General features: G+C 43.3%; 2 protein-coding genes across 4 annotated transcripts in view; one reads left to right on the plus strand and one right to left on the minus strand.

The window, feature by feature from the left end:
- DDX31 (DEAD-box helicase 31) overlaps positions 1–6345 on the minus strand; it is a 70131-nt gene extending 63786 nt beyond the window's left edge. For 2 of the 3 annotated variants that reach the window (XM_044992453.1, XM_044992456.1), the window contains exon 1: positions 4827–5129. In XM_044992453.1, coding sequence (XP_044848388.1) covers positions 4827–4940 — 114 coding nt within the window. In that variant the 5' untranslated portion in view covers positions 4941–5129. Of the gene's footprint in view, positions 1–4826; positions 5130–6299 lie in introns of those variants that run through there. The other variant, XM_044992454.1, reaches the window with a different exon arrangement.
- A 10-nt stretch (positions 6346–6355) lies between these two features.
- Positions 6356–18764, plus strand: GTF3C4 (general transcription factor IIIC subunit 4). Its single transcript, XM_044992452.1, has 5 exons — positions 6356–6804; positions 10820–12643; positions 14806–14936; positions 16773–16861; positions 18182–18764. Exons 1-5 carry the CDS (start codon positions 6463–6465, stop codon positions 18244–18246), a joined length of 2451 nt encoding a protein of 816 aa, XP_044848387.1. The 5' UTR covers positions 6356–6462; the 3' UTR covers positions 18247–18764.
- Positions 18765–24311: the final 5547 nt, after the last annotated feature.

Here is a 24311-nt window from a genome sequence, read left to right on the forward strand (position 1 = left end):
CATGATGTTAAACAACTTCCTTCAGAATTCTCTCCTCTACTGGGAAATAACTTGCTAACTGAATCCTATAATTCCATTGATTATGTAATTTTCAAAAGTGCCTAAGTCACTTTGTTGAATTTTGTGTACATTTTCAAAAGCACCAATCTCCAAATGACTCAAGAACAAATTATAAACTGAGAAAGCGGCAGCCTGTAGACTGCTGAGAATCTTCCTAGCATCCGAAGTTCAAAAAGGCTTAAGTTACAAAACAGGCTCATGACTGCCATTTTCAAAATCATGCCCATCAGATGATGTATCTTTCACTTCGATATTCACCTAACCCTAATCCAAAAATCACATCTACATGGGGAGACCTTTGCACTCATGTAGAGGCACACAGACTTCAACGGGACTCAGCATGGGTGCAAATTCCATCCATGGGGGTGGAACCCACCAGACTCCAAAGCACAAGATCCAGTGCTACACATTTTCTTGGCTGTAGATACTTATGCAGCCCTTTTGGCATTTCATTTACTGATCAAGAACAGTCACAAGGGAATCTCTTTGCTGACTATACAATGATTAATATATATATTAATAATATTTATTATCATTTGTTAACTATGCTTGGTACTATTCAAGACAAATGAAGACTGCAGATGCTGGGTGGTGGTGGTGGCCTGTGATATACTAGAGGTCAAACGAAATGATGTGTCGTCCCCTCTGGCCTTAAACTCTGTGACTATGGCCTGGTCTACACTACGACTTTAGGTTGAATTTAGCAGTGTTACCTCGATTTAAGCCTGGACCCGTCCACACGACGAAGCCCTTTTTTTCGACTTAAAGGGCTCTTTAAATTGATTTCTTTACTCCACCTCCAACGAGGGGATTAGCGCTGAAATTGGCTTTGCCGGGTGGAATTTGGGGTAGTGTGGACGCAATTCGACAGTATTGGCCTCCAGGAGCTAGCCCAGAGTGCTCCATTGTGACCGCTCTGGACAGCGCTCTCAACTCAGATGCACTGGCCAGGTAGACAGGAAAAGGCACGCAAACTTTTGAATCTCATTTCCTGTTTGGCCAGTGTGGCAAGGTGCAGGTGAGTGCAGATCTCATCAGCACAGGTAACCATGATGGAGTCCCAGGATTGCAAAAGAGCTCCAGCATGGACCGAACGGGAGGTATGGGGTCTGCTCGCCACATGGGGAGCCGAATCCATGCTAGCTGAACTCCGTTCCACTAAACGAAATGCCAAAACATTAGAAAAAGTCTCCAAGGGCGTGAAGGACAGAGGCCATAACAGGGACGCACAGCAGTGCCGCGTGAAAATTAAGGAGCTAAGGCAAGCCTACCACAAAACCAGAGAGGCAAACGGAAGATCCGGGGCAGAGCCACAGACATGCCGCTTCTACGCTGAGCTGCATGCCATGCTAGGGGGTGCAGCCACCAATACTCCAACCCTGTGCTTTGACTCCGTCAATGGAGAATCACGCAACAAGGAAGTGTGTTTTGGGGACGAGGAAGATGGTGACAAAGAGACTGAAGCTAGCTCACAGCAAGGAAGCGGAGAAACCAGTTTCCCCAACAGCCAAGATATGTTTCTCACCCTGGACCTGGAGCCAGTACCCCCCGAAACAACCCAAGGCGGGCTCACGGACCCTGTAGGCGGAGAAGGGCCCTCTGGTGAGTGCACCTTTGTAAATATTACACATGGTTTAAAGGCAAGCGTGTTTAATGATTAATCTGCCCTGGCATTCGCAGCCAGTACAGCTACTGCAAAAGTCTGTTAACGTATGGGGATGGAGCAGAAATCCCGGTGTTTGCTGGCATTCAGACAACATCCATTCCTTTTCTCTCCCTGTGTTATCCTCAGGAGAGTAATATCATTCATGGTCACCTGATTGAAATAGGGTGCTTTTATTAAGGGAACATTCGGAAGTGCCCGTTCCTGCTGGGCTGTTTGCCTGTGGTTGAACAGAAATGTTCCCCGCTGTTAGCCATGCGGTGGGGCGAGGGGTGACGTGATCATCCCAGAGAATAGCGTGGTGGTGGTGGTGGGGTATTTGGGTTTGTGCTGCACGCTAACCCACAAACCGCAGCCCCTCCTTTTAAATTGCAAACCCATTTTAAATGGCCAACCCAACGGCTGCTTGGTATGGGAAATGAGGGCACTGCTGTTTGAAACCATTCCCACATGTTATGAAAGTTAAAGAAGCCAAAAGACTGTGGCTTACCATGGCTGCCTGCAAGCCGAATTCTGTTGCCTGGCACTGCGTGAGTGATCTCTCACACCACACCAGCAGGCCCTCAATATAAGAGGCAAAATGCTACCTTGTAACAAAAGCACATTTCGTAACACACCGTCTGCTGCCAAAAGGCAAGGAGCTGCTGCTATGTAGCAACGCAGTCCCATGTCTGCCAGTACCCAGGAGAGTTATGGTGACGGTCAGCTGTGCGGGTTCCATGCTTGCCATGGTATGGCGTCTGCACAGGTAACCCAGGAAAAAAGGCGCAAAACCATTGTCTGCCACTGCTTTCTCGGAGAGAGGGAGGGAGAGGGGGGCCTGATGACATTTACCCAGAACTACCTGCGACACTGTTTTTGCCCCATCCGGCATTAGGATCTGAACCCAGAATTCCAATGGGCAGCAGAGACTGCGGGAACTGTGGGATAGCTACTCACAGCTACCACAGTGCAACGCTCTGGAAGTCGACGCTAGCCTCGGTACTGTGGATGCAGTCCACCGACTTAATGCACTTAGAGCATTTTTTGTGGGGACACACACAGTCGACCGTATAAAAATGATTTCTGAAAAACCGACTTCTATAAATTTGACCTAATTGCATAGTGTAGACATTACCCTATGACAAAGTCCCTACTTTGAAGAGTTCACAAACTAAGGTTCCAATCAGACAAAAATGTGTGCATATGCTTAGCTTTAATGCTATGAACAGCCCCATTGAATTTAATGGGCCTAAGGCTCTGAGCCTGCAATGAGCGCCTCACAGAAGGACTTCTGTGTCTGCACAGAGCCAACTCAGTGGTGCTACGACCAGGCCCCTGTCCACACAGATAGACTGCAGGATCAAAGCACCAGGACAAAATCCTTCAAGTACATAGAATATCAAGGTTGAAAAGGGACCTCATTTAGTGCAACCCCCTGCTCAGAGCAGGACCAATCCCCAGACAGATTTTTGCCCCAGATCCCTAAATGGCCCCCTCAAGGATTGAACTCACAGCCCTGGGTTGAGCATGCTAATGCTCAAACCACTGAGCTATCCCTCACCACAGTGTGGGCAGACCGCTGTGTCTGTGCAGAGCCTCACACTGATGTGCCCAGGCAGATCCAGCTGCAGCACTGGGGCCTAAAGAACCAATCCTGTGGCCCTTACTCATATGAGTAGTCTTTCTTCACATCAGTAGCTGTACTAAAGACAATGGGAAGGTTTGAGTGAGTAAGCAGTGAGCATTGCAGGATCAGGCAGTTTTTATAAAGTTGGGGGCTTTTTAATTAGGCATAAGGGAAGCATACTCAGGGCCGGTGCAACCCCATTAGGGCACTAGCATTTGGGGGGTGGCATTTCGGGTCCTTTGGTGGCGGCTGGATCTTCGGCCACCCCAGTTGTCGTTGGCATTTAGGAGGAGGGACCTGGGGCAGGGGAGCGTGGGGAGGGCCGCCTGCAGCAAGTAAGGGGGGGCGCGGCACGCAGGGGAACCGCTCCCCGCCCCAGCTCACCTCTGCTCCGCCTCCTCCCCTGAGCACGCCGCCTCGCTCTGCTTCTCTCCCTCCCAGGCTTGTGGCACCAAACAGCTGATTGGCGCCGCAAGCCTGGGATGCGGGAGAAGTGGAGCGGCGACGGCGTGCTCGGGGAGGAGGCAGAGCAGAGGTGAGCTGGGGTGGGGAGCTGCCGCACGGCTCCCCGTGCCGGGGGGGGGGAGCTGCCGCGGGGGAGGAGGGGGCGCTTCAGGACAGAGGGGGGGAGCTGCTGCAGGGAGGAGCGCCTCAGGGCAGAGGGGGGGCAGAGAGCTGCCACAGGGCTCGGGGGTGGGGAGCGCAAGGTGGAAGTTTCGCCTAGGGCGCAAAACATCCTTGCACCCACTCTGAGCATACTGTTGGTACTGGTTTGTGTTAGTGACTCTCACAGAATCAAACAAACAATATAAAATTCACCTTTGGACTGAGACCAAATATAGAAAGACTCAAACCCAAAAGCAAAATTTCTGAGAAAGTTACAAGCGATTGAAAAAAAGAGATTCATCATGAAAGTCCATATGTAATCTTAACTACAGTGCAACCTCAATTATCCAAAAAATACCAGGGAGACCAAAATCTTTGAGTAATCAGTGGAAGCTGAACCAGCAAGATCCTCTAAGATCAGACTTCAAAGTCTACTTCTGATGTTCTTTTCCCCAAGACCGTAGACACCCAAATACTGTAGCTTCCTCAAAGCTAGTTAGCTCGGCAGAATTAAACAATGAAATACCGCTCAGACCCAGCACTAAAGTCCTACTGTATTTTGCTGAGCCACCTGGCCTTGGGGGAATTCGCATGTGACTCCTGATTCAAACCTCACTTATCTGAACCACGCCATTCCCTAAGCCAAGATCCCATCACCCATACTAAGGATAGAAGGATTTGTAGTGCAGCGGACCTAGTTACAGAGAACTGAATTATAATTAATGCTCATTTCAAATCTTAAAAAAAAAAAAGAGGGAATGACTTGTTGCAAAGCACAAGCCATAGCAGTTTAGGTTTATAATATTGCAGGTTAAATCTTTTCTGGAATAGTTTGGTCAAGGTTTTTTTTTCCGTCTGTATCAGACTCAGATGAAGAACTAAACATACCCACTTGTCCTTGCCGAGCGATGGCTTGCGGAACCTCTTGTGTTCTGCAGAATGGTGGGACTCTGGGGAAGGCAGAGAACTCACGTTGAGAATCAATCCCTCATCTGCCTCCATGGTTTAATACACAGCTTTTGCTGGGGCCTTTATCTGCAATAAAACCACAGCCCTGAAGGACATTACTCCACAGGGACATCCATGCGACTGCAGAGAACCAGAAGCTCCTACGGCAGAGTTTAACTTAACTGCAGCTAGCTACACCAAACCCAACATGTGCAACCCAGTCCCAGCTCAGCTCAGTGAAGGAGGACCCCAAACATAGCTGTCTTGCAAAGTCCCCTCTGGACAGATTATTACATTTTGAGCCAACCAGCTCAAGCTCCTACATTCTTACTGAGAGAGGAATAATTTAATTTGAAGGGCAGTGGTTAAAGTCCCTCTCTCTCTCTTTTTGCAGTACCAATAAGACATTTTAAAATCTCACCCACTTGGGCTGCTCTCAAACTGGGGGGAAAAAGTGAAGGGGGGGCTCTCTTTTTTGCAAAATAAATGATTAATGAGATTCTTTAAATGTCGCTTTTACGTTTGTAGAGCAAAATGCTTCTTTCCAAAGAAAGCAGCTTTAAAATTACGCTACAATCCCTATTCCAAATATTTGCTGTTTTCCTACTTTATTCTTCCCAAAATCTCTCCCAATCCCATGTATTTCAGAATTAAAATGCATTTCACTGTAAATATCCATGTGTACAGCTTTCAATATCCCCAGGACAATGGGTTGGTGTACAGCATAAATCCATAAGGCCATCAAGTATCTTTGGTGAGGATGGGCAGCAGGTCATGTAACTACACAGACCTATTGTTGCAAGGCCTGTGAGCTTGCCAGGGGCTGAGGATTCAACTGTTACAAATCCTGCATAGTTTCCACAGGCAAGCCTTTTAAATTTGGATTTCACTTGGGTTCAGTGAGAACATAGCATTTTAGTTTTATTATTATTTATTTTATTGGTATTGCACCCAAGTGCTCCACTCATAGACCAGGGCTCTACTGTGCTGGGTGCTGCACAAACACAGAACAAAAAGACCCTGCCTTGAGAATATTACAATGTCACATCTTCAATGTAATACAGTAATTACTGTCAATGTAATATGTGGACTTTAGTAATATTATTTAGTATACAGCTGCACTGTGTTATTATTATTGCAGGGGACTGGACTAGATGACCTCTCAGTGGTCCCTTCTAGTTCTATGATTATTCATTAAATCTCTGCCTTCATGTCATAACACTTGTTGACATTATTGTAAATTCTTCCCTGCATCATTTTGGATGATTGTTATTACAGGGTAATATAATTGTAGTTCACATGTAATATTAATGAGTATTGTTGTGGTTTATTATAATTAAAGACCCAATGCAACATCATTATTGATCACTATTATGGATAATATCACTCTCCCTCATGCGCTCTAGGTTGTACCCAGTCTAGTCGTTGCTCTAGCTGCAGCAGGAAGGGATTTCAGTCAGGCAGTGGCTGGGCCACCCCTAACCCAAGCCAGGCATTGGTCCTTTATGGTCGCGGGCTCGCTGGGCGCGGCGCATGCGCGGTGCGCCGCGAGCGGCTTGTGTGAGGCGGCGGCAAGATGGCGGCGGCGGCGGCAGCTGGTAGTGGGGGGAGCCCCGCGCTGTCCTCGGGAGGGGAAGAGCCACCAGCGGGCCCCGCGTCGCCGGCAGAGGAGGCGGTGTCAGCGGGGCCGAGCGCGGGGTTCCGGCTGACGGCGGTGCGGAGGGAGCCGGCCGTGCGGCTGCAGCACGGCGTGAGCGGGCTGGAGCCGCTGGCCTGGTCCGAGGACCACCGGGTGTCGGTGAGCACGGCCCGGAGCATCGCCGTGCTGGAGCAGCTCAGCGACATTCACAGCGGCGGGCAGGAGCTGGTCATCCACCGCACGGCCGTGCCCGCGCCCGCCGCGGGCTGCCTGCTCAAGGTGAGAGCCCGGGCTCCCTCCTCTTCGGCCTGGGGCTGGACCGGGGCCCCTCTCCCGCCTGGGGGCTGCAGGGTTGAGCGCCGCTCCCTCCCCTCCGTCATCCTTGTCTCCTCCCGGGCCCCAGTTCGGGGCTTTGCCCTTCGCCTTTCCCAGCCGTCCCCCTAAATGTGAGGCAGGAGCTGCCTCCTGAGGGGAGACCCCATAGACCTGCCCACGCCACGCCCCTGACTAGTCAAAGCGATGTGACCCCACTCCCTACTCTTGGCCCCATCACCCAAGGGAGCGATAGTCCAGTCCCGTTTCCACAGCTGCTGCTATGGTCTGAGGTTGTGCTGTGTTGGAGGTACATGTGGCTTGGTTTACTAGTGGCCTTTTTCTTACCCGGATTCCACCTCCACTGTTCCTCAGATCCAGGCTAATCCAGCTAAGGATTAATTACTGGACAACGAATTATTTATCCTGGGATAAAGTTTAGGAGATAATTTCTTAGTCCATGAGCACAGCCAGTGTATAGGATCTGTGTCGACACACCAAATAAATACCCCTTGTACACAAAAGCAAGAATAGGTTTTTGTCTGGACCAGTTTTTTTTTTAAATGGAGATATATCTTTGTCATAGAACTGGAAAGGACCTTGAAAAGTCATCGAGTCCAGTCCCCAGTACCATCCCTGACAGATTTTTGCCCCAGATCCCTAAATGGCCCCCTCAAGGATTGAACTCTTAACCTTGGGTTTACCAGGTCAATGCTCAAACCACTGACCTATCCCTTCCTCATTTGTATGTGACAGTACAAATTATTGCCTTGTATATTCACTGAGTCCATCTATGAATAGCTGGTTCACAATCAGTGCCATGCAAAAAAATAGTATGGAGAGTATTCATTCTAAATGTTACTTTTTAAAAAAGGTTGTTGCTTTTGGTTTGCTTCTTGGAACAGCTCCTAGTGTAGACTGACTGCATCTTTGCCTATACTAGAGAGAGAAGGTGGGTGAGGTAACATATTTTATTGGACCAATTTCTGTTGGTGAAAGAGAAGCTTTCAAGCTTACACTGAGCTTTTCTTCAGGTCTGGGAAAGGTACTCAGTGTCCTTTTTCTTCTACTTTCATTTTGTGTAGGGCACATTTCAGTGTGTTCTTATACTGTGTAATGCAGGATAGTCCCTACGTAAAAGGATAAATGGACACAAATCAGATATTAGGAATGGCAATATACAAAAACCTGTAGGAGAACACTTCAATCTCCCTGGACACACAATAGCAGATTTAAAGGTAGTCATCCTGCAGCAAAAAAACTTCAGGACCAGACTTCAAAGAGAAACTGCTGAGCTTCAGTTCATCTGCAAATTTGACACCATCAGCTCAGGATTAAACAAAGACTGTGAATGGCTAGCCAACTACAAAAGCAATTTCTTCTCCCTTGGTGTTCACACCTCAACTGCTAGAAGAGGGCCTCATCCTCCCGGATTGAACTAACCTTGTTATCTCTAGCCTGATTCTTGCTTGCATATTTATACCCGCCTCTGGAAATTTCCACTACATGCATCCGACAAAGTGGGTATTCACCCACGAAAGCTCATGCTCCAATACTTCTGTTAGTCTATAAGGTGCCACAGGACACTCTGCTGCTTTTACAGATCCAGACTAACACGGCTACCCCTCTGATACTTTACAATAATACCTTAAAACTGAAAGGAGGCTAGGCAACGACTTGACTTTCTAACTCTTGAAAAAAGTTTGAGGCACTAAAGCGTAAATGAAAACTACACCTGTGTTTAGCTCAGGAGTGTCCAAGTGAAATTATTTCAGTTTCAGTGAGCAACTATCATGCATCTGAAAAAGACTGTAATTACAGGTAAGTTTTACTGACACTCTTGCTGGTGTCAGCCTTGTATGAGACTGCAAATCAGCTTCCATTCTACTCTAGGACTTGTTTAACTAGAAGAGTATTGATTATTTAACCAAAATGCATTGTCATTTAGAAGTGCAGTGAGGAAGAATGTACCAAACAGATATGTGACACTAATAAGTTTACTTCATCCAGTGCACTAAATGCCTCAATAGCAACTATATGGGTGAAACCAGACAATCCATATGTTCTCAAATGAACTCGCATAGGAAAATGATAACACACAAAAATGCCCCATCACCTGTGGGCATATACATATTTTATAAAACAATCACTCCTTACCTGACCTTTCAGTCCTCCTCAACACCTTCCAAAGACAAGTCTGGGAGCTTAAATTCAAATGTTGCTAGACACAAATCATGCACTGAACAGACACACTGCATTTGTGACTTATTACATCTGAAGAAGTGAGGGTTTTTTTTACCCACGAAAGCTTGTGCCCAAATAAATCTGTTAGTCTTTAAGGTGCCGCTGGACACCTTATTGTTTTTGTGGCTACAGACTAACATGGCTACTCCCCCCCCCATACATTACAACAATTTGTAACTCACCAACCCCCCTTTTTTGTTCTTTGACTGCAGAGGTGTTAATAGGCCACTTCACCTTGAATGAGCTTTTTTTTTTTTTTGAGCTCTTAAACTTAGGTTTCAGAGTAGCAGCCGTGTTAGTCTGTATCCGCAAAAAGAACAGGAGTACTTGTGGCACCTTAAAGACTAACAAATTTATTTTAGCTCCGAAGAAGCTCATGCTAAAATAAATTTGTTAGTTTTTAAGGTGCCACAAGTACTCCTGTTCTTTTTGCTTAAACTTAAGTATTGTAGTTAACACATACCCTATGCTAAATAATCTGTTCTACCTTGTACCTGTGACATTCTTAGTACCTTTCCCAGACGTTTTAAGAGCCTAAAGTAAGCTCAAAAGCTTGGTCTCTTTTTTTGGGACCAACGTCTGTTGGTGAAATATTACCTCGCCAATCTTGTCTCGCTACTATGACACTAATATCAGATATGTTATCTTGGGATTTGTTTGGAGTGGATGTGTAAACTACGGTTTGGTCTCATTGAAGTCTCCTATATTGTATGCTATTTGCTGACTGAAAAACTATTTTTAATATAGTATATGTGTCCTAACCGTGTTTATATTTGCATGACTGAAGAGCCCATTGAACCTGGTTTTGCTGACGGCTAGCATATAAAGATTTAAACCTGAAATCGTTGGCTGATTTTAGGGCTTGTCTACATTATGGATTTTTGCATCAGTGTAAACCTCTCCCAGTAAAGATGCACTGCCCCAGTATTTGCAGCAGTTTCAAACTGAGGTAAGTTGCACCGATGCAGTGCATCTTCAGTGGTGCAAAATTCCATAATGTAAACAAACCCTTAAATGGCTTATTAAACCCCTCATTTGACTAACTGAGTTTGGAGGCTTTATTGTAATTTGGAGAGAGAGAATAGGCTGTCAAGGGGAGGGCTATAGTAGGAAAGTTTTTATGGAAGCAATATTGTAACAAGTTGTTTAACCTGCACAGAGTCGTGTGTGGAGTTTTTAATCATAAACTGATTGGTTTGATTCTATTTTCTAGTGTGTTTCTTTAATAAAATATACAGTGTGTGAAGATGCTATCTCACAAGAATATTCAAAATTTGGGGCTATTGTTGGTTGAGGAAGTAGCTATTTGTAAATTTCTTGCACCCATACTCATGATATTTAAAAACTTTGACAATAACAGTGTATTACTACATGCTGCTTTTCAGGTTTTTGTTGGAAGTGTAAGAGGCCATGATTAGTGTATCAGAAATTACACATTTGCAATTGGGTTGTCCTCTTTTGACCAGTATGAGGGAGTGCTTTACTTTAGTGTTGTGTGTACCTTTCAACTGCTGGACACAAATGCTGAAGTTCACATTTTAAGTTTGCTCAAAGTAGGGGCCAGACTTTCAGCCATGTCTTCCATTGATTTTAATGGAAGCTAAAATCCTTCTCTCCTTCATTGGACACAGCATATAGAATTATTAATTTGATGTTTTTTTGTTATAGTACAACTAAAATACTGTTTTAGGAAATGTTTTTATAAAATTGTGTTTTAACAGTACTTATTCTGTTTCAGGTTGGTTCAAAAAAGGAGGTTGCAGAATGTAAGGAAAAGTTTGCAAACTCTAAGGATCCAACTGTTAGTCAAACCTTTATGCTAGATAGAGTATTCAACCCTGAGGGAAAGTCACTACCACCTATGCGAGGATTCAAATATTCCAGCTGGTCTCCACTGGGCTGTGATGCTAATGGAAGATGCCTTCTAGCAGCTCTAACTATGGACAATAGACTAACCATCCATGCTAATCTCAACAGACTACAGTGGGTGCAGCTAGTTGATCTGACAGAAATTTATGGGGAGCGTCTGTATGAAACCAATTACAAACTTTCTAAGGTTGAGACTCACAGAGGAGAACTAGGGGACTTTGCAGAATTTCAGAGACGACATAGCATGCAGACTCCAGTCCGTATGGAGTGGTCAGGTATCTGCACCACCCAGCAGGTGAAACACAACAATGAATGCCGAGATGTTGGCAGTGTACTCTTGGCTGTACTCTTTGAAAATGGAAACATTGCCGTTTGGCAATTTCAGCTTCCTTTTGTGGGTAAGGAATCCATCACTTCTTGCAATACCATAGAGTCAGGAATAAATTCCCCTAGCGTCTTGTCTTGGTGGGAATACGAACACAATAACCGAAAGATGAGTGGACTCATTGTAGGGAGTGCTTTTGGACCGGTTAAAATCCTTCCTGTCAACTTAAAAGCAGTTAAAGGCTACTTCACACTCAGGCAACCTGTTGTCTTATGGCAAGAAATGGACCAGTTGCCAGTACACAGTATCAAATGTATTCCTCTCTACCATCCTTACCAGAAATGTAGCTGTAGCTTAGTGGTGGCTGCAAGAGGGTCTTATGTGTTTTGGTGTCTTCTCTTGATATCTAAAGCAGGTCTGAATGTCCATAATTCCCATGTGACAGGGCTTCACTCTTTACCAATTGTATCCATGACTGCGGATAAACAGAATGGCACAGTATACACATGTTCAAGTGACGGAAAGGTAAGGCAACTGATTCCCATCTTCACAGATGTTGCATTAAAGTTTGAGCATCAGCTTATTAAGCTGTCTGACGTGTTTGGCTCTGTGCGGACTCACGGGATAGCTGTAAGCCCATGTGGTGCATACCTAGCAGTTATTACAACAGAGGGCATGACCAACGGCCTTCACCCTGTAAACAAAAACTATCAAGTTCAGTTTGTAACTCTCAAAACATTTGAGGAGGCAGCCGCTCAGCTCTTGGAGTCTTCTGTGCAAAATCTTTTTAGACAAGTGGACCTGACAGACCTTGTGCGCTGGAAGATTTTGAAGGATAAGTATATCCCTCAATTCTTACAAGAAGCCTTGGATAAAAAGATTGAGAGCTGTGGATCCACTTACTTTTGGCGTTTTAAGCTATTCCTCTTGAGAATTTTGTACCAGTCAATGCAGAAAACGCCCTCTGAGGTCATGTGGAGACCTTCGCATGAGGACACAAAAGTATTAATATCTGATTCCCCTGGAATGGGCAGTACTGAGGATGATCATCAAGAAGAGGGGACTTCAAAACAGGCCAGCAAGCAGAGTTTGTGTGAAGTGAGCAAAGGAACAGACCCAGAGGACCCAGCAGATGACACTCTGGCCCACTCAAGTGATGTAGGAGGACATGAGCCAATGGAAGAGAAGCTCCTTGAAATACAGGCACGAATAGAAGCAGTAGAAATGCACTTGACACGGGAACACATGAAGCGGGTGTTGGGAGAAGTCTACTTGCATACATGGATTACAGAGAACACCAGCATTCCTACCAGAGGAGTCTGTGATTTCTTAATGTCTGATGAAGGCTATGATGACAGAACAGCACGAGTAAGTGCACATGTATATTTTTGGGCATCCAAGCTACAAAATTTCCTGATTTTCTTCATCCTCAGTTTTACCATCTTGGGGGCAGAAGGTGGAGGGTTGCTTGTAAAGTGACTTGTATCTGTTTTGGAGATTAGTTGCCTGCTCTTCCAACTGAGGATAGTGGGTGGTGCTGGATGTGGGGAATCTGAATACACACCTTAGAATTTGGGTCACGCATAGTAAAGAACAAACTCGTGTTTAAATTTCTGCTGGTATGGTTAAATTGGGGAGGAGGACAGACTTGTAATCACTTTCACAATAACTTAAATACAAATGTTTTATGTAAAACATCGTCGCTGTTCATTTTAAATGATAAATTTGGCTTATTTTAAACTTACTTCCCTTAGTGCTCTTGTGAAATCAAGGAAAGCATCAAATTTGAGATTCTTCAAAATTGACAAAATAAAACATTGTAAAAGTCAATCAGCGTTTCAAAAAATTATGTAAATGGAAAACAAATCAATTGACTTAATTTAAAATTTGATTTATAAAACATGTATCCATTGCCTGAACCTCTGGGCACATTTATATTCTAAATATATTAAAATATAACTGAATATGATGTTGCAACCAAGTACTATCAAGAACATGCCCCAAATTTACAATTCTCCCTTCTGCAGTAAAACTTAAATACAAGAGTAACATCCAATCTATCACCAATCCTGAAAACAAAAATACCCATCACAACTAATTCTGTTCACTCATGCTTTTTCCTGAACTATGTTCCTTGTTCTGGGTAATGAAGTTAACAAAATGTGTGCTGTATCAGACCAAGAAGGGAAGCAAGAGACCCTCTACTGAGAATGGTCTGCCACCAGATGTTCAAATTTAGAATATGTCTACACTGCAATTAGACACCCGCAGCTGGCCCATGCCAACTGACTCAGGCTTGCCGTGCTTGGGCTGTGGGGCTGTTTCATTGCAATGTAGATTTCTAGGCTTGGGCTGGAGGTGGGAGGTTCCCAGAGCTCAGGCTGCAGCCCGAACCCAGAATTCTACACTGCAATGAAACAGCTCTGCAGCCCAAGCCTGAGTCAGCTGGTACAAGCCACCTATGGGTTTTTCTTTGCAGTGTAGGCATACCCTTAGGGGACTGAGTAAGAAGGTGTCAGATGATCCCTACAGTTCTGCATAGAGAGGTGCACTTTTTCCAGTAACTGAAGCTTTGCATCATTTAGGCTTTAAAGATCAAAATCAACCCATTTAATTGCATCTGGAAACAAGTAGGAAACCAGTGCAGTCTCCAATACTGGGGTAAACAAGCAGCTCAGAACAGTATGTGCCAGCTGAAGATTCTGTGTGGCCTTTAGTAATTCATTGGCAAAGTATTCTGTCAACACAGCTATGTTCTACTGGCATCCTCAAATTACTATGAATTGAAAGCCTGAGAGAGAGAGAGGTTACCCTTCACACGTTGTAGACAAATACAGTTTCTTTTTCTGGTGTTTAAAAATATATACAACTCTTGAATTCTGTTATGAACTCTCTGTCAATCATGACTGCTGTAACTGCCTAAAATATTTCTTCAGTATAACGTAGGGATATGGCTTGTATCAGTTGAAATGTCAAACGTAAATTATAAATGACAAGAATGGTAATAAATTTGACCTAATACTTAGCTGTTCCACTGAACGCCTATGTATATTGTATTTGATAGTGATTGCTAAAACAAACTCATCAGATTCATAAATAATTAACAGAACTTTAAACTCCATTGCCATAAGACTATTTAAAAAAAATAATTGTTCAGTGTCCTTGATCTCTACTGTGTTGTAATATGGATCTCAAGTCCAAGTTGCTTTTTTTTTCAGTCACCATTAGCATAAGTACCAAAAATCCTGGTTATTTTCAAACAAAATTTGTATTCCTTTCAGTGATGTGTGGGGTTAGGCAATTAAATCCATCAGACTGCATGATTAGCATGTGGAGAAGAGTAAATCAATCCATCTCTACTACAGCACTATGTATTTGAGTTGCATTTTCTTTCATTTGAATTCAGTTGAGTGGACTGGATTTTTGCATCTTGTATTTTCTTCTGAAATCACGCCATCCTGTGAGATTCTCCACCTTTCAACAGGCAGTGTCTTTTCCTATAAACACTGCTGACTGCCATGTGTTCCCAGGTGCTGATTGGACATATCTTAAAGAAAATGAACAAACAGACTTTCCCAGAGCACTGCAGCTTGTGTAAAGAGATCCTGCCATTCACAGATCGCAAACAGGCGGTCTGCTCCAACGGCCACATTTGGCTCAGGTAAACTGTTAAGGAGCTTTTGCTTTGATTCTCTTCTCTGTTTTGGATGAGCGGAAGGCATTTCAGTAGCTAATGTAAAATATATTCTCATATTGTGAATGAGTTAATGGCATGGAGTGTGTTGTCCATGCTCTGAAAAGGAAAGCGAGGAAGCAGACAAGGTGTCTGGTACTCTCTCTTTGGAAGAGTGGGGAAGATCTAAGGGATATTTTAGAGGGAGGTAGCTAGGCCTAAATTTGACCTTATTTATATTCTTTTGAATATTGTTTTATTTTCAAAACTAATGCTTCAATGCTCGTAATTCACCCTTTGTTTCTCTTCTCCTCCTTTCCCCACCCCCAAAGGAAAATAAAAGGAAATCAAATGGCTTATAGCTTTTTGGATGGGAGGGTAAAAGAGAAAAGAGTCTGTATGGAAATACATTTTGTGCATTTCTGACTATTTATGCCCCTTATCTCAGATTACTTGGTTGCCAAAATCAAATCTGTCAGCTGATTAGGTCTTAATGAAACCAGTCAATTTGCATGCCCAGAGTTACTTTAACATTATTTCAGAATGACCAGAGTGCAAAATCCTCTTAAAGCTTTTAACACTGAAGACCAAGAAATTGGATATTTAATGGGGGTTGTTTGCCCACCTCTGCTCTACAGACATCTGGCCTACGGGACCCTCTTGCCCGGCCCCTGAGCTCCTGGCCTGGGAGGCTCGCCCCACAGTCCCTCCTCCGCAGCCTCAGCTCACTGTGCCACTGGTGCAATGCTCTGGGTGGAGGTGCTGCGAGCTCTTGCCAGGCAGCACAGTTGCAGAGCCGCAGCCGTGGCTGGCTCCAGCTGGGCGGCATGGCTGCCTGTCCTGGTGCTCTGGGCGGCACAGTTGTCGCGCTGCCAGCCACTGGTGCACCAAGCAGCGCAGTAAGGGGGCAGGGAGCGGGGGGGGGAAGAAGAGTTGGAGAGAGGGCAGGGGAGTTCGGGGTGATGGTCAGGGGGCGGGGAACAGGGGGCTTGAATGGGGGAAGGGGTCCTGGGGGAGCAGTCAGGAAGGAGAGGGGGGGTTGGATGGGGGGGGGCGGTCAGGGAGGAGAGGAGGGGTTGGATGGGGCGGCAAGGGACCATCAGGGGACAGGGAATGGGGGGGGTTGGATGGGGCAGGAGTCCCAGGGGGGCTGTTGGAGGCGAGAAGTGGGGAGGTTAGATAGGGGGCGGGGCCAGGCCACACCTGGCTGTTTGGGGAGGCACAGCCTCCTCTAACTGGCCCTCTAGACAATTTCAGAAACCCGATGTGGCCCTCAGGCCAAAAAGTTTGCCCGCCCCTGCTGTAGTGGTTTGGCCACAGCCATTGGTGTGAATTCATTATTCTGATGCTAACAGAATCCACTGTCTGGAAGAGGCCCTTGACTTTAAGTGTTTTAAGCCCTTACTGCATGCATCTTTAAATCATGGTGATTGCTATTCAGTGACTCTGTCCATTAAATAGCTCTGAAAAATCTTCATCTCTTCAGGTGTATTCTAGTTAAAATTGTAAATCCAGTAGTGGAAATACTGCCTCCCTTACCCTTTGACCTCTTGTACATGTATATTATTACAAGGCAATCTTAATTAGTTCATGCCAGCCTACAGAATTTGGCTTAGTTAGACGTGAAATATGTTTATATTTTAATGCTAACCCATATTTGTTAAAGTTGCTGATTTTGATATGTGATCAGTGATATTGGGCCAAATGCTGCTCTTACACAGCCTGACAGAAGCACAGCTGTTAGCTGAGAGCAGAATTTGGCCCTCTGTCATAAAGCATACGATTAGAAACTTCTGTTTGACGATGCAATTTGCCACCTTTCAGGTGCTTTTTAACCTACCAGTCCTGCCAGAGTTTGGTATACAGAAGGTGTCTGCTTCATGACAGCATTGCGCGGCATCCAACCCCAGAAGGTGAGCTACTTCCGTGGCTTGAAAGGGCAAGATTGCATTTTCTCACCGAGTGCTTTGTCATCTTTATAATGACATGGATCAGGCTCAGTGACTCATTGTTATTTCAGACAGCTATCAAGTGGAGTAGTAACATTCTCCTCTTCATAATGATTGACTGTAGTCTGCGGCACAGTTGTAAAGCCCTAATTAGAATATAGTAATTAGAGAAAGTAATGTGTAAATATGTATTGAGTTTTAATATGAGCCAAGTACATATGCAGTCTGTGCTGGAGTGTTACAGCAGATAGACCATTAATACTAATTTAATTAGATTTCTTTACATGTACAAATTGCAAGCCCAATCCTACAAAATGCTGAGCACCATTGATTTCAACGAAAGGTGAGTTTTCCCAGCACAAGCTTAGAAGGATCTTGGCATCTTGGAGGCCTAGGCTCTGAAATGTGATAAATATATCTTGTTTAGAGAATGTAATCAAAGTGAAGGAGCAGGTCTTTTTAGATATAGGAAAAGTATGGAAGTGCAAAATCAAAAGACAGAAATTCTGCAGTAACTTGTTTTGAATTGCAGCTGATGCCTTATAGGTCTTTGAAATAAGTGTTTTTATATGTCCAAGTTTTTAACATTTTAAAACATATCTGCGATGTCTGATGGCAAAATATTAAACCTCAGTTCATTAATGGTTTTTTGTAGTGCTGTTCTTCGGGGAGGATATGATCTTATTCTTATCTGGTTTTCCATTGCACTTTTCTGTGATCTCAATGGAAGTTTTATTCTACTGGCATGTGTGTTCCCATCCTAGGACTTGTGTTGTCTAATTCTCATTGATACTGGATCAGCTACAAATGGATCTAAAATGCTGGAGAAAGGGTTGCTGGCATCATTTTACATATGGGAGACTAAATACTGCAGTAATTCAAAGATCTAATTTCAACTCACAAAAACAAGGTCACTAAGTTATAGCAGAAAATTGTCCTTAAACTCTACCCATTTTGTCTGTGTATGGCAGGTTTGTTTGTAAAGACAAGCTGCAATACTAGGCAAGTTATAATGTGATGTGGACCGCTTCAGCCTTAACTTGGTCTCTTTCTGCTGAAATGGCATTTAAATTAATATTTTAAATTCACTATTATTAGTGGAGTTGGGTTCATCCTAAATCTTCAGTGAGTCTTGTCAGATGTACATTTCAAAACATCATTTCAGAGATTTTTGTAGAAGAAGTTTGGTCCAGCTAAAGGATGTGAAGCAAAATATTCATCCATCATTGTGAGCTCTCTTCTGCATAACCCCGGGCTTTAAACCACTTGTTTTCTTATTTGCAGATCCTGAATGGATCAAGAGGTTATTGCAAGGACCTTGTACTTTCTGTGATTCTCCTGTGTTCTAGAGAGAGCTGTGGGAAGCTTGAAGACATTTTCTCTACTGCATAAAACTCCATTCAGTCTGGAAGGAGGCAGAAGATGCAGGAGTACATACATTTTACTGAAGGAAGAAGACACTGTTCCTAATCCTGTAAATAGAACACTTGAAGTTCAAGAAGCTCAATAGTGTAGTGACCCATTTCATACTCCAGAAACAAGAGCATCCTCTGAATACCTAGCACAATGGGGTTTATGGAACAATTTTGAGGCAACCACAGACCCTGTTAAAGCATCAGCATTTGATTGGATAAATTTCCTTTTATTGAAAAAACAGAAATCTGAGAAGCATGCAGCCTGAACTCCGTCTCTGGTGAAAACTGGATGCTTTTCTCAAGGGTGAGAGCATCCCAATCAGGCAGAATGCAGGAGGCACTTCTTGAACAGTCTTGGTGGGAAGAGGGCTTCAGTCTGCAGTGCTCCTGTTTGTTTGCTTAATCAGTACTGGCACTCACTGTACCACAGAATATTAAACGATCAGAAATAACGTGTGGTTCTAATATATTTCTTAAATGATCTGCATGTCAGTTTTAGCCACTCAAGAGAAGTCAGCCACTGCATTAGATGTTTCACTCCATAACTAGCAAAATAATTCCTGGTATTTCTCAGGGTTTGGGGAAAAAAGTGCAGTCAGAAAGCTAAAAATCAGCAGCTTGTGCCAAATATGGATCAATAAGAGGAAGTTTTTAAATCCTAATGGTTAAGTAAACAATATTAGCATTTAGATATTCCATGTCATCAGAGACCCAACTCTAAAAATGTATAATGTCTAGTACTCAAATCTTCTTGTTCTTTTCTGAAATAAGTTTTAACCATTTACCACACTTGTGCCAACACCTGGTCTCTTCAGTTCATTTCACACACAGTCAACAGGAACCACACTCCCCTCCTATATAACCTAGTAACCCAGCTAGCGCTCCAATCAGGCAGTGTGATTCTCTTCCAAAGCATTGCAATAACTTGGCCCAAAACCAATCATTTCTGGCCGTCATTTGGTTTTCTTAAACTGGATTTTTATAGTAATTAGAGTATAAAAGAGAAATATTAAATTAGATGGGAAATGTCTAACCAAAACATTCGGAGTCTGGTGAAGCTGTTCTGTGTTAGTTATAAAATGAAAGATGATTATATCAGGTATTTGGAAATATACCTCTGAATTATCCTGGTGGAACCCCTGTTTGTCACTGAAACAGTGTTTTCTTTGACTGTCCCACTGGATAATTGTCCTTTCTGCTTCTGGGACCCAACTTATGTGGGGGACATTTCCTTTTCAACTTTCTTCAAAGTGCTAGAGGAATAATACTTCCAAAATGAGTTTCTGTCATTAGAATCCATCTTGTCTGGTTAAGAACCATTTTCTCAGGCAATCCAAAATTCTGTCTCCACTTCCACCCTTAAAAATGCCAGTCCACTAGATGCTCCCTGAAAAAAAACCAAGGTGTTTAGTTGTTTTGTTTGTGGGATGCATGATGTGTAAAATTCACTTCTCCAGGCTTCTTATTGTGTGGGAAGCAAGTGAGAGACTCTCCGGTGCATCAGCTTGTCATGCATTAACATTTTATGTGGACTCTGTTACAGAGCACAAATACTAGATTAGGTATTTGAGAGCAGCAAGGAATTATCCAGACAGTATTCAACAAATGCATGTGTGGAATGGTGCTTAAGTTTTCTTGACTTAATGGCTATGCACATTTTCTTAATTTTCCTTGCTCCTAGTAAGGGTAAGTCACATCTCAATTCATATTCAAACAAGCTAACTGCCTTTACAGTTCAGTGTTTCATGTGTTGAGCATGATAATGCTCCTACAATATACTAATAATAATCTAATAATTCAGAAGATTAGAAAACCATAAGCACAGATAGATTCATTTGTAAAATAAACATAGCCTTCTCTAAATATCCCTGGGAGTGATACCATAATTGTATTAAAGAAATGTTTAGTTTTTTATTGGTGTGCATTACAAACTGAAATAAACTTAGTGGTATATTTGCAAACAGAGTTTGTAGCTCCCAGTGTCAGCTAGCAAAGCAAGCAATGGAAAACCATCGTCAGCTGGAATGCTCAGAGTTGCACTAACAGCTATTGTATGCACAGTTTGAGGCGAGTACCAAGGTTATGCCTGGTAGGATTACTCTCCCTTCTCTGGGGAAACAAATGCATCCTTTTTAATCCAATCCGAATGCTGTGATAGTCCAGGATTGGTGGTGGGTAATGGACTTGCAAAGTAAAGCTTTATAGGCTCTTGTAAAAACAGTCCTAATCAACTGGTCCTAGTCAAGTATTCTGTTGCCCTTCTGAAATAATTCTAATATTGGGGAGGGTTGGAGGAGCTTTAAAAAAAACATATAAATGAAATTAATTTTCTGATAAACTTGTTTTTGTATCTGTTTCAGGCTTAGTGGTTGTAAAATCTACTGGTCCACTGAAGTGTTTCTAGGTCTGGCAGACCAGAAGGTATTAGACCTAAACTCATTATTCTGATTACTGACTTGCTTTAATTATAGTATAATTTTAGCAGCTGTTCTCTCAAACTGCCCTAGCTAGAGCCTAATGCTTTATACACTTGGGAGGTAAGAGTCCAAGCTGCTTTCAGCATTGGTGTTTAGCTTCAGAAATTTTCAAGGTAGTGGACACTCAAATTAGATTAACTTAACTTGGTGGTGGTATATGGTGGCAGATGGGATGATGAGATTTTAAAGTCTTCCCATAACCTGCAGTTTACATGCCACTGGATAGCTGAGAGTCTCAGATTTCCTTATGGAAACAGCTTTTGTTTCTTATTGCTATGGGTCAAGAGGTACAGTGGGTTTTAAAGCCATTGCATTTTTTTTAGCAATTAGTTGAGAGCTGAGTAAAATAGCAAGTTTCAGACAAGTAGAGTCCCACTGGATTTTTTTCCTCCCTCCCCCACTTACCTTCTCAGAACTTCCCTCTAGTGAAATAACTTGTAGCTGTTGAGTAGTGCCCATCACTTGCCGTTCTAGGAATAGGTTTAGTCCTATTTCTCTGGAGCATTGAAACAAGCTGCAGAACCTACATCAACAGCCCAAACATTGCTCTTCCTAAATACATTATTGTGGAATAGTCTCTCTCCCTGGAACATTTAACAGTAGACTGGACAGAGTACCAGTTCAATAGGGAACAGTCTTGCACAAGAACTGCTCTCCTCAGGGAGGGTACTTGGAATTGTTCCCAGCGGCTCGTGGGAGCACTACATAATTTCAAAATGAGACTCAAGAGAATGGAACAGTCATTGTCTCAACTATAGTCAGAGGAGCCCTTCCTGGGAGTCTGCAAGATGAGAGCAAGCAGCTGGGGCTTGGAAGAGGCCATATGTATCTCTCTGCTCCATACTGTGATTGTGCTGAAATGTAGCAAATACAGTCAGCAGTGTGGGGCTTGTACACCTGGCTGTGTAACTTTGCTGTGGCATGTGTTGTCCTAGAGGATTCCTCTGGAACCATTGTGTGATTAAAGCATGTGTATGCTGCAGAGCAAATGTGTTGGAGTATGAAATCATGGTAGTCTGACTGTGGGGAAACATGCCTGAAGTGATCAGCACTCAGTCACCTCTCTTTTTAACTAACAGTTGAATGAAATGTAGTAGAAACTCCATGGGACTAGCACCCAGATACCATGGTTATGAGTGTAGTAGATTCACAAGGCTAGATCGGTCCTTCCTGGGAAAAAATGCTATACAAGCTGGGGGGTGTTCTTTGCAGAGATCCCCTCACCTTGTTCTCTTGTAGGGGTGGGAGACAGGATTTGCCTCCTCATGGCAGAATGGTGTCTGAGGCTGCTATTTCCACTCTATAAAACAGATTCTTGTACTGCTTTATCTTTGGGGTTTCAGTTTTTTAAACTAATCTGTGGTTCCTTAAAGCAGTGGTTTTCAACCTTTTTTTCATTTGCTAACCTCTAAAAAATTTTCAGTAAAGGTGTAGACCCCTTTGGAAATCAATGACAGTCTGCAGACCCCCCAGATGTCCATGGACTACAGGTTGAAAACCGCTGCCTTAAAGGTAAAAGTCTGGTATTGGCACTCAGTTTTTGTTGTGAGAGAAACTTGGTGTCCTAAACTAACATTTTTAAGAGCACCTAAGCTCCTTTGAAAGTTAAAGTTAATGGACTGAAATTTCAAATTTCTTTTGAAATTTGTACCTCTAATGCTGAAGCAAGGACCTGCCTTTGCAATGAAAGTGGATGCTTGAAGGTTCTAGTAGACTCTCTCAGCTTTTTGTTATAAGGACTCTAAACTTGGAGCTCCCAAATCTGACTTATAATTGAGAGGCCTATTTCAAATATATCTTGCCATCATCTAAAATAATGACTAAATAATATTTCAGGACCAGCCGAGATACTATTAAGCTGGAGTTACTGCATTGCACTTAAAATACAATACAGAAGGTGATGCAGAGGCAAATTTAAGTTGTGTGCTGTTGTGTTTGGGGATTGATAGCCACATAGAGGTGATATATATCACCTACTCTCTGCCTGAAGTTAATATGTCATGATCCTTGATAGAGGCATAAGAAGCTATTCCTTAAGAACTAAGATTCATATGGCCATCAGTCTTCCATCCTGACTTCAGGCAATTCCTGCCTAACTGGTGTGTATGCCAGGATACTGAGGTTCTCACTGTTGGAAACTATTGGAACTGCTGAAGAAGCTTGTGGTTACTAGTGTAACTTTTCCCCCAAGCCTTGCCTTGCCTGTAGTTTGAGGCTATTCATGTTGTACTGTGAGTTTAATACATACCAGACAGAACACTGGGTTAATTGGATTAAAACAGTTTAAAAGGCTAATTAAATATTGAACAATGTATTCTTATTGTGGTAAGACTAATGGGAGCATACACAGTGGCTAAATCCTCTTCTGTTGGTGCTAGCTAAGAAATCCAAACTTCTATGATGGATTAACAAACAGGCTCTGGAAAGGCACTGACTGTCTGGATTTCTGATGATTTGGTGCTTAAACTTGTAGCTGTCAAAGCACCATCATTCAGGTTGTGGTGGAAATCTGGAGTGGCAGTGACTGGCTCCAGTGCTCCAACCACGCCTTGGATGTCAGGCTCAATAATGGAAAGCACTTATTTTTACACCAGCCCCATCCAGTGGTTGAGAATTAATTCTTCTCTCCATTGTTTCCTTCAATTTAAAAGTAATTGAATATAAATACTCCAGAAAGAGCCTGTTTTTAAATGCCCCCTTCCAGGCTGCTAGTTCTGCTGTACATCACTGTTTTTTCCAGAGAGGCAATGATAGTGCTTGATCATGCATTTCTAACAAACCCAATAAACATTTCCTTGAGTTTCTCAGAATATAATGTGAATTTCCCTAGTGGCTCATGTATCCTAGAGTGACTTTACGCTCAGTGTGTTGATACCCATTTATTTTATCATTAGTTCTAAGGATTCCTTGAGAGAAGAGTTACATGTAAATTTTGATGGTCCTACTTGATAGTCGTCTTTATTTATATACCTCTACACATTTCCGATCTGTTCTGTGCTGTCCTTATGCCCCAAAATAAAATTGAAGGTTAGTTAGTGCAAGAGATTAGTAACATCCTAAACACACAGTCCTTCGTCTGTCTGCTGTTCAAACAAACAGTTCAATTCCTTATAGGTACAATCCTCAGTTGACACCCTTGTGTGTAGCCTCTGCAGAAAGGTCAGGGAAGGTGAGCTACCTTTTCTCTCCATAAGGGGGTTCCTTATCCTTTTGGGTGGGGAAACCCAAACTACTGCTCTTATGTCAATAAGTAGGATTTTTAGGCTCCAATACTTCAATCCTGCATCTTGTAGAGGCACAGAAAAAACAGCTGTAAGCAAGTCTACTAAAGCAAACCCAAGTCTCATAATTGTGTGTGGGTCAGCTTCTTAGTCAGAGAGCAGGGCATTCCTAACCACACTATCCTGTGTCCTTTTGTGAATGGAGCAGCCAGGCGTTTCAGTGGAACAATGCCATAGGCCTGTGCTTGCTATAATGAATCGACAAACAGCTGCTAGTTTGTTTTACCTTCCAGCCTTTACT

This window comes from Mauremys mutica, chromosome 18 (assembly GCF_020497125.1).
Source record: "Mauremys mutica isolate MM-2020 ecotype Southern chromosome 18, ASM2049712v1, whole genome shotgun sequence".
NCBI classification, from domain to species: Eukaryota; Metazoa; Chordata; order Testudines; family Geoemydidae; genus Mauremys; species Mauremys mutica.

Bases quoted from the DNA above. Each gene is read 5' to 3' on its own strand.
- GTF3C4 (XM_044992452.1), top strand. From the start codon at position 6,463: ATGGCGGCGGCGGCGGCAGCTGGTAGTGGGGGGAGCCCCGCGCTGTCC. The intron at 6,805-10,819 runs GTGAGAGCCCGG...ATTCTGTTTCAG, and splicing joins CCGCGGGCTGCCTGCTCAAG to GTTGGTTCAAAAAAGGAGGT. The intron at 14,937-16,772 runs GTAAACTGTTAA...GCCACCTTTCAG, and splicing joins AACGGCCACATTTGGCTCAG to GTGCTTTTTAACCTACCAGT.